This window comes from Elephantulus edwardii, unplaced genomic scaffold, assembly GCF_000299155.1.
Source record: "Elephantulus edwardii isolate Elephantulus edwardi_28Jun2011 unplaced genomic scaffold, EleEdw1.0 scaffold00086, whole genome shotgun sequence".
Classification (NCBI taxonomy): Eukaryota; Metazoa; Chordata; class Mammalia; order Macroscelidea; family Macroscelididae; genus Elephantulus; species Elephantulus edwardii.
In genome coordinates, this window is record NW_006399836.1 from 1,781,403 (window position 1) to 1,793,769 (window position 12,367).

Here is a 12,367-nt window from a genome sequence, read left to right on the forward strand (position 1 = left end):
GCCTGGGATGTGGGTGGGGGCATGGCATGGGAGGAGCCTGGGATGTGGGAGGGGCGTGGCGTGGGAGGAGCCTGGGATGTGGGTGGGGGCGTGGCGTGGGAGGAGCCTGGGATGTGGGTGGGGGCTGTGGCATGGGAGGGCCCTGACGGGCCACCAGCACCATAGAAGCGGGCAGGCAGGAAACAGGCTGGCAGTGGTGAGTATCCCAGCGTCAGCTTGAGCCACACTAGGCTTGATGCTGGGTGGGGAGCCAGGGAAGATGGGCTGAGCAGGCCCAAGGACACCTGTTGGGGTGACCAGAGGCCTAGTGTCACTCTGCCTGTCCTGTCACAGGCCAGCATATTTACCTCTCTGCAAGAATTGATGGTAACCTGGTCGTCCGACCCTACACGCCTGTTTCCAGCGATGACGACAAGGGCTTCGTGGACCTGGTTATCAAGGTGAGGGCCAGGACTGGGCACGGGCATGCTGGGGGGCGGGGGGACATGCCTCAGCAGAGGCCCCGGAAGCCTGGCTTCTAGAGCCCCGCCCTCCTGCATGCCTGATGGTTCAGCGATCATAGTTCATTCACACATATTGAACGGGCTTGAGGGGTAGTCCTGGCAAACAGCAGAGAGCTGGGCACCACGGTCAGGGGCAGTCATTGACAGGAGAGGAGCAAGGCCAGCCAGCTTGTGCCAGGCTGCACGCCCTCAGGGGCAGCAGAGAACCTGCCCAGCTGGGAGACTGGCAAGACCCTGCCTTCCTTCAGAGCCCAGCACAGCACCCATGACACCGAGGGCAGGCAGAGTCCCGCCCCGATCCTGTTGGTGCAAGTGTTCACAGACCCCACCAGCAGTGTGGAGTACCCCTCAAGGTGCTGCTGAAAGAGTGGGTGAGGGGACAGTCTGCAGTCCACCGTTGAGAAAATGCAGCCAATAGACATAACGGCCAGAGGTCACAGAGCAGCCGATAGGGGACCCACGGTGCAAGGGGAAGTGGTGCGCAGGGGAGTGACCAGGTGCCAGGCTCCTGCGCACACATGTTCAGATCTCACTTTCCAGAGGCATTCCGTGTTCTCTGATAGCACAGCACCCTGCGAGGGGCCCAGAATGTGCTCTGGGGCTTTGGGACCCCTTTCTAGCCAGAGCTCGGGGACCAGCCCAGCTGTCCCTGCTTTACTGCAGAGCATAGGCCTCTAAGCCCCGTGCTGGTCCTTCTTGGGTGGAGGGTGTAGGCAGAGACCCCAGTTGGACTGTACCCAGAGCCCCGACTGGCCAGGCCCTTGGTCAGCTCCGTCCCAGCTCTGTGAGTGTGGAAAGGGATCTGGGTCTGTGTCCATCCTGAGTGTCCTGCGCTCCTCTGGAGACACTGGGTCAGATGGGTGTTATTGGACACATGAGGGGGACCAGCCCTCGGGAGCTTGCCCTGCTGGGAGCAGACATTACAGAGGTCAAGACCAAAGGTCAGGCACACAGGACAGATGCACATGCCCCATGAGGCCGTCTCAGCCCGCCCTGGGCAGGGCATGCGGCCCCCTCCTCCGCGTGAGTGGCCAGAGCACTTCCTGTTCCGAGGCTGCAGTCCCCCAGGACACAGGAGTGGACACTGAGCTTCCCAGGGAGAGTGATGTTTTTAGGGCAGTGCAGATCAGAAAGAGCTAGAATTCCACCAGAAGGGGCATGGCTGAGCGGGTCCCAGAGGCTCCCCGGGTGGGGGTAGCCACAGGGACGACTCTTGGGGTGCTAACACGGGACCCCACAGCCTTTCTGCCTTGTGTACCAGGCTGGTACTTCACTCCTTCCAAGGGGCCATTGGGGGAGGACAGACTCCGGGGTGGGACATGGAGAGGACAGCTCTGATGGGTGGAAAGGACCGAGGGAGAAGGCTTTGGGTGGCCACTGAAGAATCCTGGATGAGAGCTCGACCCTGCAACCCTGTCCCCTGCTGGGACTCGAGAACTGAGGGCCTGTCTTGCAGGTTTACTTCAAAGATACCCATCCCAAGTTTCCTGCTGGAGGGAAGATGTCCCAGTACCTGGAAAACATGAAGATCGGAGACATCATTGAGTTCCGGGGCCCCAACGGGCTGCTGGTCTACCAGGGCAAAGGTGATTTGGATTAGATGCCCCTGGGGCTGAATGGGCAAGAGTGAGGGCTGGGATCCTGACCACTGCTGCCTGGATGGGATCTCTTATGGGCAAAGCTGTTTCCTTTTGGGCCGAGTTGGCCAGTATGGGAATTGCAGCCTGCTTGTCCTCAGGGCCACATCTGGCCACGGACCCAGCCCCTTGAAAGCAAACAAGGCAACTGGGCTGGAAGGCCAGCTTAGCTCTTTCGTCCCCTCTGCTCCTGCCTGTGCATCAGGGCCAGCCTCAGGGTCACTCAGCCGCACAGGCTCCCCCTTCTCCTCCTGCACCCTGAGTGGCCGAAGCACTTGGCAGACCCTCATGGTGACAGGTCTCCAGGTCCCAAGCACCACATGTTTGGGCACTGGGCCTCACACCTCCTGTCTCCACAGGAAAATTTGCCATCCGCGCAGACAAGAAGTCCGCCCCTGTCGTCACAACGGTGAAGTCCGTGGGCATGATCGCAGGAGGGACAGGTGTGTGGAGCCCACAGATTAAAGCAGCCACGGGCCCCTGAAGCCGGGCTGGCCTGTTTGTCCCGGCACCTCGCACTGGTGCTGGCCCTGGCCCTCTGTATTCAGCAGGCGCTCACTCAGTGCCTGGGCAACTGTTTTGCAGGCATCACCCCAATGCTGCAGGTGATCCGTGCCATCATGAAGGACCCAGACGACCACACCGTCTGCCACCTGCTCTTTGCCAACCAGGTCAGTGGGTGGGCCCTACAGTGTTAACATTAGCTTTGAGGCCGAGTATCTGCCCTTCCAGGGCTCCGCAAGGCTCTGCTGGGACACTCACATGGGTCATTGGACACTAGGGGCAGTCTGAGCCCCTCTCAAAGGGTGGGGATCAGCGACAGTCTTCCCAAGGCCTGGTGGGTCTGAGAGAGTGGGTGCCAGGTAGAATGGGAGGTACCTGAAACACCACTCACTTCCCTGAGTGCCCCCCCTGCCCGTGTTTCTTGCTGACTTCAGAGCAGAGTTTAGATCACCCTGGAACTGTGGGGGGCACCCCTGGGACTGTGAAGGGTACCCCCAGGGCTGTGGGGGGCACCCCCGGAGCTGTGAGGGGACACCCCTGAGCTGGGTCCCAGAGCTTCTGGAGCCAGAAGGGCTCGTACAGATGGGCTGTTGCACTGCTGTCGTTGGAGGACTTGTGTAAAACATCCAGGCAAAGCCTGCACCCGTGTTTTGTTTTGGGACATCGGTGACAGTTCACTCGGTAGCAGCACTCTTCACTCCCTCACGAGGCTCCCCCTCTGGCCTGTCCCTTCTTGAGCTTTGTTTCCAGGTACCTGTTGCCCTCTGGGTCAGACCTGGTAGATTCTGAGGAGAGCCTTCCTCGTGAGTTTTTGTTTACCTAAAGAGCTATCTGCTGGGCTGCAGGGTGATCAGTCTCTGGGGATGGGTTCTGTTCCAGGTCTGAAGGGGATCTAAGGGCCATGGCCTTGGGAGTTCCACTTGTCTCTATCAGACCAATAAGTCTGGTCTTAATATTTTGAGTCTTAGTGTACATTTTCTTCCGTTCTTTCCAGGACCTGCTATGGTCTGAGAGAGCGGTTGGTAATGAGAGTCGGGCACCATCTAGATCTTCTGGTCTCGGGAAGCTTAGTGTACCTGGTCCTTCTCTTGTTCCTTGAATCTTTGATTTTGTTCGCTCTTCTTCACTCTGTGCAGGGGAGACCAGTGGGTGCTTCCTAGAGCACCACTCACTGGCTCCAAAGGCCCCAGTCTCTGCCGCCTGGCAGGTGCAGACATTGTCTTTGTGAACTGTGTTGTAACCAGTTAAGTACAAGGTTTCTGTGGGATGAGGGGTAAATACAATAAGAAGATATATAACTAGGGAAATGTATAATACATTTTACCAGAAAGGACATTCTGATTGTAAAGAGCGTTTACAAATCAATAAGACTTGCTTAGATAAGTTGTGGTTGACACAGAAGAATGGTAGTCCCAGAACATTTAATGGTGCTCATTCAAAATCTATACCTAGACCAGAAGGCTATTGTGCAAACAGAGCAGGGGAACACTGCATGGTTTAACATTGAGAAGGGAGTGCGTCAGGGTTGTATTCTCTCTCCATACCTATTCAAACAGTATGCCGAGAAGCTGGACTCTATGGAGTGGAATGAGGCATCAGGATCAGAGAGACGTATCAGTAACCTGTACTAAGCAGATGATACAACCTAGCTTGCTGCAAGTGAGGAGGACTTGAAGCACTTGTAGAAGATTAACAGCCTTCGGATGGGTTGCACCTCTGTCAAGAAAACAAAGATTCTTACCACTGGACCAATGGGCATCATCGTGATGGATGGAGAAGAGATTGAAACTGTCAACTTCATTTTACTTAGATCCACAGTTTACACCGTTGATACCAGCAGTCAGGGAATAAGGAGATGTATTACATTGTGGAAGTCTGCAGTTAGAAACCTCTCCAAATTATTGAGAAGTAATGATGTCAGTTTAAGGACTAAGGTGCATCTAATTCAGGTCATCGTCAGGCGATGCATCTGAGAGCTGGACAGTGAATAAGGATGACAGAGGAAGAATTGATGCCTTTGAGCTGTGGTGTTGGAGAAGAGTACTGAACATCCCATCGATGGCCAAAAGAAAAATATGTCTTGGAGAGGGTGCAGCTGGAGAGCTCTTTGGAGGCAAGAATGATGACCTTCGTATACTTTGAGCACGTTGCTAGGAGGGATTGTTCATTGGAGAGGGACATGGTGCTGGGAAGGGTGGAGGGTCAGCGAGGGAGAGGAAGACCCTTAACCAGGTGGACTGACACGGTGACTGCCGCAATGGACTCTAGTGTGTCAGGAAGTGTGAGGATGGCACAGGACAGGACAGACTTCAGATCTGTTGTTCATAGGTCGCTATTCGCTATGAGTCGTACTTAACTCGACGACACCTAACAACAGTAAAGCTTAGATTAGTGAGTGTGTAAAGGTATTCAGCCTTTTAATAATTAAAAATATGGATTCAAAGAGAAATGAGATTGACTGCCATCACCCTGATGATGGGAGCCATGCCCAGTGGTGGAGGCGATGCAGGAAGTGGCCACAGCAGGTCTGCCGCGGGCCACAATTTGGCGTAACCTCTTGGACTCGAGTGCTTGGCCAGGAGTCTTGAATGCTTTAATGGAGGCTTTTTTGATCCTGAAGCCTGTTCCTCAAATCCCCAGAGTTGGTAGGGCAGTGATGACGTCCAGACAAGCATTTAGGAAGAGGGTGTTAGGAAGCATCATCCCTCCATGGGGACCGGTCCCGCCTGCTTGTGGCCAAGCAGGAGGGCGCTGGCTCAGAGGCTGCAAACCGAGACCGAGACCGGGCGGCATGTGACTCAAACATGCAGAGAATAAATAGCAAAGAGGAGCCCATGGCTTGAGCCCTTTTTATTAAAAACAAGGGAGCAGCTCATAGGGGAAAACCGCCTGAAAGACTCACGGAAATTGGGACAGTTGTTAGCGCCAGGCGACTTAAGTAATTTTTCTTTCGTGTTTTCTGCATTGTTCACTTTCACTTTGGGCTTCTCTAGCCCTTGTCTTCACCCCATTGGGCAGAGAGCCCTCTGCACCCCCTTGGGACCCAGAGGATCTAAGTGGCCCCGACCTTGGGCTTTCATTGTGGGGTCACTGCGAGCATGAGGGTACAGCGTGGACAGTGTCGGGCTCTCCTGTGACCAGGTGGCACTGCCCTGCAGCAGGTGCTCGGGAAGTGCTGACGACTGTGGCTTTCCGAGCTTCCTGTAGACCATGACGCGCTGTGATGGGAGCGACCTGGTCAGCACTCTGGTCTTGTGCGCTTGGGGTCTGCTCCCCAGGGAGGGTCTTCCCACCTCCCACCCACCTGAAGGCTCAGGGCTCTGCCCCCTTCCCACCCTGCTCTGGAGAGGGTCTGTCCCTGTTCCTGCTCCGCCTGAAGGCTCAGGGGTCTGCTGCCCTGGGAGAGCCTGGCCCCCACCCTACCCCTCCTTGTGGACGTTCTGCTCTAGGGACTCAGTGGTAGTTGGGGGGCAGGCGATCTTTCTGGCTGGCCAAGCTCCCTCCTCCCAGTTTCATGACAGTCCCATGAGATGTGACCCATGAGGTGTTACCAGCCCCGTTCTTAGTGAAACGTAGAGGTGGTTCGGGCCGGAGGGGACCATGGAGGGTGACACCTGGCTGAACTCTTGGGTTCTGGGGAGCAGCCAGGTGCAGGAGGGCTGTGGGCCAAGCAGGGGATCTACCTGGGCAGTGTGGGAGCAGGTGGAGGAGGAAGTAATTGGAGTCGTCCCACCCACTGCCATTGAACTCTCACTGCACTGCATGGCCCATCAGATTGCTGGGGCTGGAAGTCTTAACAGAAGACTGCCCATCTGCCTCTTAGCCAGCAGCTGGTGGATTTGAACTGCTGACCTTTCAGTAGCCACAAAACATGATACACGAGGGTGTCTGTATTAGTTGTGGCTCTACAGCCCGAGGCACCAGCATGTGCAAGGACTTGCCTGGTGGCCAGCCCTCGCCCCTCCAGCCAAACCACTCATTAAAGTTTTACAACCACCTCAGGGTCGCCGGCTAGTGAAACCAGGTGCTCCACTAGCCAAAAGGTTGGCAGTTCTGACCTGCCCAGGGGCAACTCAGAAGAAAAGCCTGGCCATCAGCTTCCAAAAGGCCACATCTTTGAAAAACCCACAGGGCAGTTCTCTGCATCCATGGGGTCGCTGAGAGCCGCGGTGGCAACAAGAGTGACCCCGTGGGTGTTTTCTTCATTTGGCCTGAGCTGGCCGGCCCGCCTCTCTTTGCTTTCTCCGGTTTGCATCACACTGTGTGCTCCCCATAACATGTGTCACACTGTGCGCTCCCCCATAGTGTGTGCTCCCAGTAACATGCATCACACTGCGCGCTCCCCAATAACATACATCACACTGCGTACTCCCCCGTAATGTGCGTCACACTGTGTGCTCCCCCATAGTGTGTGCTCCCTCGTAATGTGCGTCACACTGTGTGCTCCCCCATAGTGTGTGCTCCCCCGTAACGTGCGTCACACTGTGCACTCCCCAATAACGTACATCACACTGCGCGCTCTCCTGTAACGTGCATCACGCTGCGCGCTCCCCCATAGTGTGTGCTCCCCCGTAAAGTGCGTCACACTGTGTGCTCCCCAATAACGTGCATCACACTGTGTGCTCCCCAATAACATACATCACACTGCGCGCTCTCCCGTAACGTGCATCACACTGCTTGCTCCCCCGTAACGTGCGTCACACTGTGTGCTCCCCAATAACATACATCACACTGTGTGCTCCCCAATAACGTACATCACACTGCACGCTCTCCCGTAACGTGCATCACACTGTGTGCTCCCCAATAACGTACATCACACTGCGCACTCTCCCGTAACGTGCATCACACTGCTTGCTCCCCTGTAACGTGCGTCACTCCGCGTGCTCCCCCGTAACTTTCATCACACTGTGCGCTCCCCATAACATGCATTACACTGTGCTCCTTGGTGACATGCATCATACTGTACGCTCCCCAGTAACGTGTGTCACACTGTGCGCCCTGGTACACACTATGGTACACACTATGCGTCCCTCATAACATCGGGAAGTTTGCAGACCTGTGTGTAAGGACAGCACCACCTCTAGACAGACCAGCACTTGGCTCCGTGTTGCACGTGAAGGGCTGCCCCCCATATTTCAGGCCATGATAGACGGTGCCACCAGGGGCATCTTGCACAGGGGGTGGCATCAGCTCCGCTGACTCCTTCCCTGATCCCTCTGTGGGGTGCACCACCCCTCCTGGGGCATCTGTAGGCCTCCTGTCCCCCTGACCATGTGGCCATGTCCTCCCCAGACCGAGAAGGACATCCTGCTGCGATCCGAGCTGGAGGAGCTGAGGAATGAACACTCTGCCCGCTTTAAGCTCTGGTTCACTGTGGACCGAGCCCCCGAAGGTGAGTGAGGGGCCACTCAGTGAGGAAGGTGGGGGGCCGGTCGGCCCGCTCAGCCACGATGACCCCTGCCTGCTGCTGAGCCTTTTACTTCCATGGCCTCATCTGGGCTCTGCTAGCACAGAAGCACCACAAGGGGGTGGATTTAACAAACAGGGTCTTGTTTTCTCCTGGGTTAGGAGGAGGGAAGTCCAAACTCGGGGCTCGGGCTCTGGGGAAGGCCTTCTCTCTGTTGGTTCTGAAAGAGTCTCTTGTCTCTTCTGAGCCGCTTCTCACTTGCTTGTTTAGTTTCTTATATCTCAGAAGAGATTAACTCACTGATCCTGTCTCACTGCACAATAAAGATAACCCCCTACGAGCAGCTGCAGGGGTTAGAGTTAACATCACTGCTGTGAGAAGGCACAGTTCCATCCCCACCAGCCCCCCAATCCTCTGCCCGGGCGGTTCCATCCCCACCAGCCCCCCAATCCTCTGCCCGGGCGGTTCCATTCCCACCAGCCCCCCAATCCTCTGTCCGGGCCCTGAGAGAGCGGAGAGGGCACAGCTCTCCCGGGGACGTCTGGCAGCGAGGCTGGGGGCGCCTGTCACTCTCGCTTTGCAGTTTATACCATTGTCACCGTTAGTGTTGTGTGTCGTGAGGCAGTCCCATTCACAGGGACCAGATAGGACAGAGTCACTCCCACAGGGTGCTCAGACTGACATTTTTAGGGACCTGGAGCACCAGCTGTTTTCTCTCGGGAGCAGCTGATGAGTTTGAACTGACAACCTCTTTAGTTAGCAGCTGAGGACTTACCATTGCACCACAGCTTTTCTTGTACCCCTTTGGGCCCCTGAATCCACGTGCCCTCCCATCATCTGCCCAGAGGGTAGGATGGGCAGACTTCTGCCCACTGAGGGGGCTGAGTGCTCTGCCAAGGTCATGGTGAATTTGTGGAGGGTCCCAAACTCTCAGGAGGTTGAGATTGTAAACCACGGTGACCTTGCGTGGAGGGGCAGCCCCTGCCTTCTCCCCCTCCCTAGGTGGAGGGACAGGGAATGTCCGAATCTCTTTCTGTAAGAAAATCCACAGTTGGGACTTCCTGCTGGTGATGGAGGTGAAGGCTGGCCTTGGTGGGGAGACTGTAGGGAGCGGCAAGGACTGTAGCACGTGGGGAATCAGCCCCGTGGAGCTGCAGCCCCTCGCCTCAGGCAGCCCTGCAGGAGGGAGGAAGGACACCCCCACGTGGCAGGCCTTGGCAAGAAAAACGTGGGAACCTGCGTTTTCGTGGGAGAAAGATTTCAGTGTTGGAAACTAGAAATGTTGAAGCACCACACTGGCCCAAGGCCTGGTCATCCCTGCTCACTCCTGGCCACAGATTGCCCAGGACCTGGCCACAGGGATGAGGGTACAGGCCATCGTTGATGAGAGGTGCCACACCTCTCCTCACGCTGCCCACAGCTCTCGCTCGTCCGAGGGGAGGCTCTGTCCACCCCAGAAAATGAGTTTGGGCGCTTCCGAGGCTGACCTCCCTCTCTGAAGCTGGTCATCTTGGCCTGTCCCTGTGAGAGAAGCTGCCCTCCTGTGTTGACCAGACCAGAGTTTGCAATCTGTGAACTGGGCAGCTGGTCTGGGCCTCTGGCCCTGCTGGCCGCCATCTGGGCTCATGGGATCCCACTCTGTGCTCTGCTCTGCGTGTTGGGGTGCAAGCTCACCTTGCCAGGCAGAATGCAGCTTGGTGGTCACATACCAGGGCTTGAGAGACCCTGATTTATCAGGGGGGCCTGGCTTAAGGCAGAGCCGGAGGGAGGGGTAGTGGTGCACTGACTCAGGAGGAAGGAGTCTGGTCTTGTAGCTGCATCTGGGGTTTTTTTGTGGGTGTTTTTTTTTTTTTTTTAGTCTTTTTGGTTTGTGTGTCTGTACCGTCAAATTGGATCTGACTGGTACAGGAGGAGATTGTCCCTCCTTCTCCAGCAGAGCATCTGGTGGATTCGAACCGCGTACCTCTGGGATCACAGTGGCTGCATCTGGTTTTAAAGAAAAGGGGAGATGCGGGCGAGCTGTTTGGGGCGAGCTGTTTGAGCCGTGCGATTGGAGTGACCCGGGCTGAACCTTGATGAGAAAGTCAGCTGGGGTCCCGGGGCCCCTGGCCTCCCAGGTTGCCAGAGCTGGTCAGGCAGGAGGGAAGGGCTGGCACTGACCTCCTGTGGTGGCTGGTGGCCCCGCCAGCTACTGTTTGGAGGCTGGAACTCGCTTGGGAGGAGACTGTCCAGCTTTGTCCCCTGGATTCAAACCGCCAGAGAGGCCCCGCCTTTGGATTAGCCGCCCAGCTCCCGTGGGACTGCGCTCAGAGCTAGTAGAGGTCTAAGCCTGGGGAAAGAAATGATGAGAGCCAGCTGAGGAGGAGACGGGCGGCTACAGCAGGTGACGGAGACGTTGATGCCAGCTGCCCGCCGGGGGCCTGAGCACAAGGCCTGGCCGAGGTGTGTGTGAGACCTGCCCGCCACCGTTTGCAGCGGATGTTAAGTCGTTACCCCTGCTGTGAAAAGTGCCTGCACCCCACCTTGCGCCAGAGGGGATGTTAGGCCTCACAGACTCGCATGTGGTGAGTCAGCGAGCTATGACTGGAGAGTGGGAATGAAGGAGACACCAGGGCGGGGCCGGTTCAACAGGAACGCCTCGCGCACAGCCTGTGAAGCAGTCAGGGATGGACCAGGATGGCTTATGCACGGATCTTCCCAGCCGACAGTGAAAAGGGACCGAGGGGTGGCAGCTACTTATATCGGAAGTGAAGAGGACCCTGTGGTTTGTACACGCAGATGCTTCCTTGTTCCGCGGTCGGCTGGGACCATCTTGGCCCACCTGCCCCGCGGGGTGGACATAGTGTGAGTGTAGTCCATCTGGGCACCCTCCTGGCCCGGGACCGCTCATAAGGCTGTGGAGAGCAGCCGAGGCAGATGACCTCTGGTGCTCCAGGCTGAGGGACTCGGGGGTCAGGGCCCAAGAGCCTGGGGTTTCTCGAGCCCAGCACCCCTCCATCGTCCTCCCTCTGTCTTCACCCACACTCCATCCTTGCCCTGCTCCTACATTTCAAGAGGTTCTGAGGAGTCAGACATCCTCATGTCCATGTTGCAGCACCCTGGGCAGCTGGGGTCTGGCCCCCAGTGGGGTCAGGAGGCACAGCGGACATGGAGGTGGTGGAGTGTCCACCCAACTGTCTGCTGAGGATAAGCCTCCCGGCACAGGGAACCTGGGAGACACATGTCTGTCAGTCCCCACGTGTCACTTCTCCCGGGCGAGACCCAGAAGTCGCAGAGGACGGTCCTGAGCTCTAGACAGAGCTGAAAACCACCTCTGTGGCCCGAGTCTTCACCTGGACAGCTTCTGTGGCCTGTAGGTGCTGATGGATCTGAGTTCACGTCCCACCCTCGTCCCTGGGACCTTGGACAATAGGGTCTGGTTCTCCCTGGGCTGCTGTTTCTCACCTGTAGAATAGTCTCTAGTGCCTGCTGGGTTGCCCTCAAGGCAGTTCTGCAGGCGACCTGCGGGGCCACATGGAAGCAGAAGGCTTTGCCAGCAGCGGGGGAGCCAGGCTGGACGGGCACAGGGGCGAGCAGGGGTGGGGGCAGCAGCTGTGGACACCGGGCGGTCCCCTAGCCGCACAGGCTCACCCGTCTCTCGCCCACAGCTTGGGACTACAGCCAGGGCTTCGTGAATGAGGAGATGATCCGTGACCACCTCCCGGCCCCAGACGAGGAGCCGCTGGTGCTGATGTGTGGCCCCCCACCCATGATCCAGTTTGCCTGCCTGCCCAACCTGGAACGGGTGGGCCACCCCAAGGAACGCTGCTTCTCCTTCTGATGGCGAGGTGCCCCTCCACCATGCCCTCACCACACGCCTGTCCCCACCCGCCCCTCCGCACCAACTTTCTATAACACCCCGAGATCTGCCCATGTTATAGGGCTGGGGTCCTGCCCGCCCTGCTTAGAGTTGGGCCCTGGTTTGAGGGTGCCTTCCCAGTGTACACGCACACCCGCACAGAGGCCCAAGCTTAGCAGTGGGTCCCCATACCTAGAGTTGGGTGGCCCTGGTTTGGGTTGACTCTCTGACAAACATACACTACAGGGGGCCCCAGCTTGGTACCAGGCCCCCTACACCTGGAAGTGGACCAGAGTCTGAAAGGAAAAGTGGGGGCCAGGCAGCGAGGCCTGCAGGGTCAGATGCTACCCTCATAGGCCCTGGTGACCCCCCTGCCACCCAGGGGAGAGTTAACCAGTACCAAGGCTCACACAGGCTTGCTTGTGCTGACGAACTCATCTGAGCGGGCGGTGGTCCGCCCAGAAAGGCCCACCGCCAG

At 57.3% G+C, this 12,367-nt stretch overlaps 1 protein-coding gene across 1 annotated transcript in view; it reads left to right on the plus strand.

Annotated features, from left to right (window-relative positions):
* LOC102852111 (NADH-cytochrome b5 reductase 3-like) overlaps window positions 1-11,909 on the plus strand; it is a 29,936-nt gene extending 18,027 nt beyond the window's left edge. Inside the window, exons 4-9 of the mRNA XM_006890056.1 lie at window positions 334-440; window positions 1,960-2,089; window positions 2,500-2,583; window positions 2,726-2,811; window positions 7,937-8,036; window positions 11,699-11,909. Coding sequence (XP_006890118.1) covers window positions 334-440; window positions 1,960-2,089; window positions 2,500-2,583; window positions 2,726-2,811; window positions 7,937-8,036; window positions 11,699-11,871 — 680 coding nt within the window. The 3' untranslated portion in view covers window positions 11,872-11,909. The remainder of the gene's footprint in view (window positions 1-333; window positions 441-1,959; window positions 2,090-2,499; window positions 2,584-2,725; window positions 2,812-7,936; window positions 8,037-11,698) is intronic.
* The last annotated feature ends 458 nt before the right edge of the window (window positions 11,910-12,367 follow it).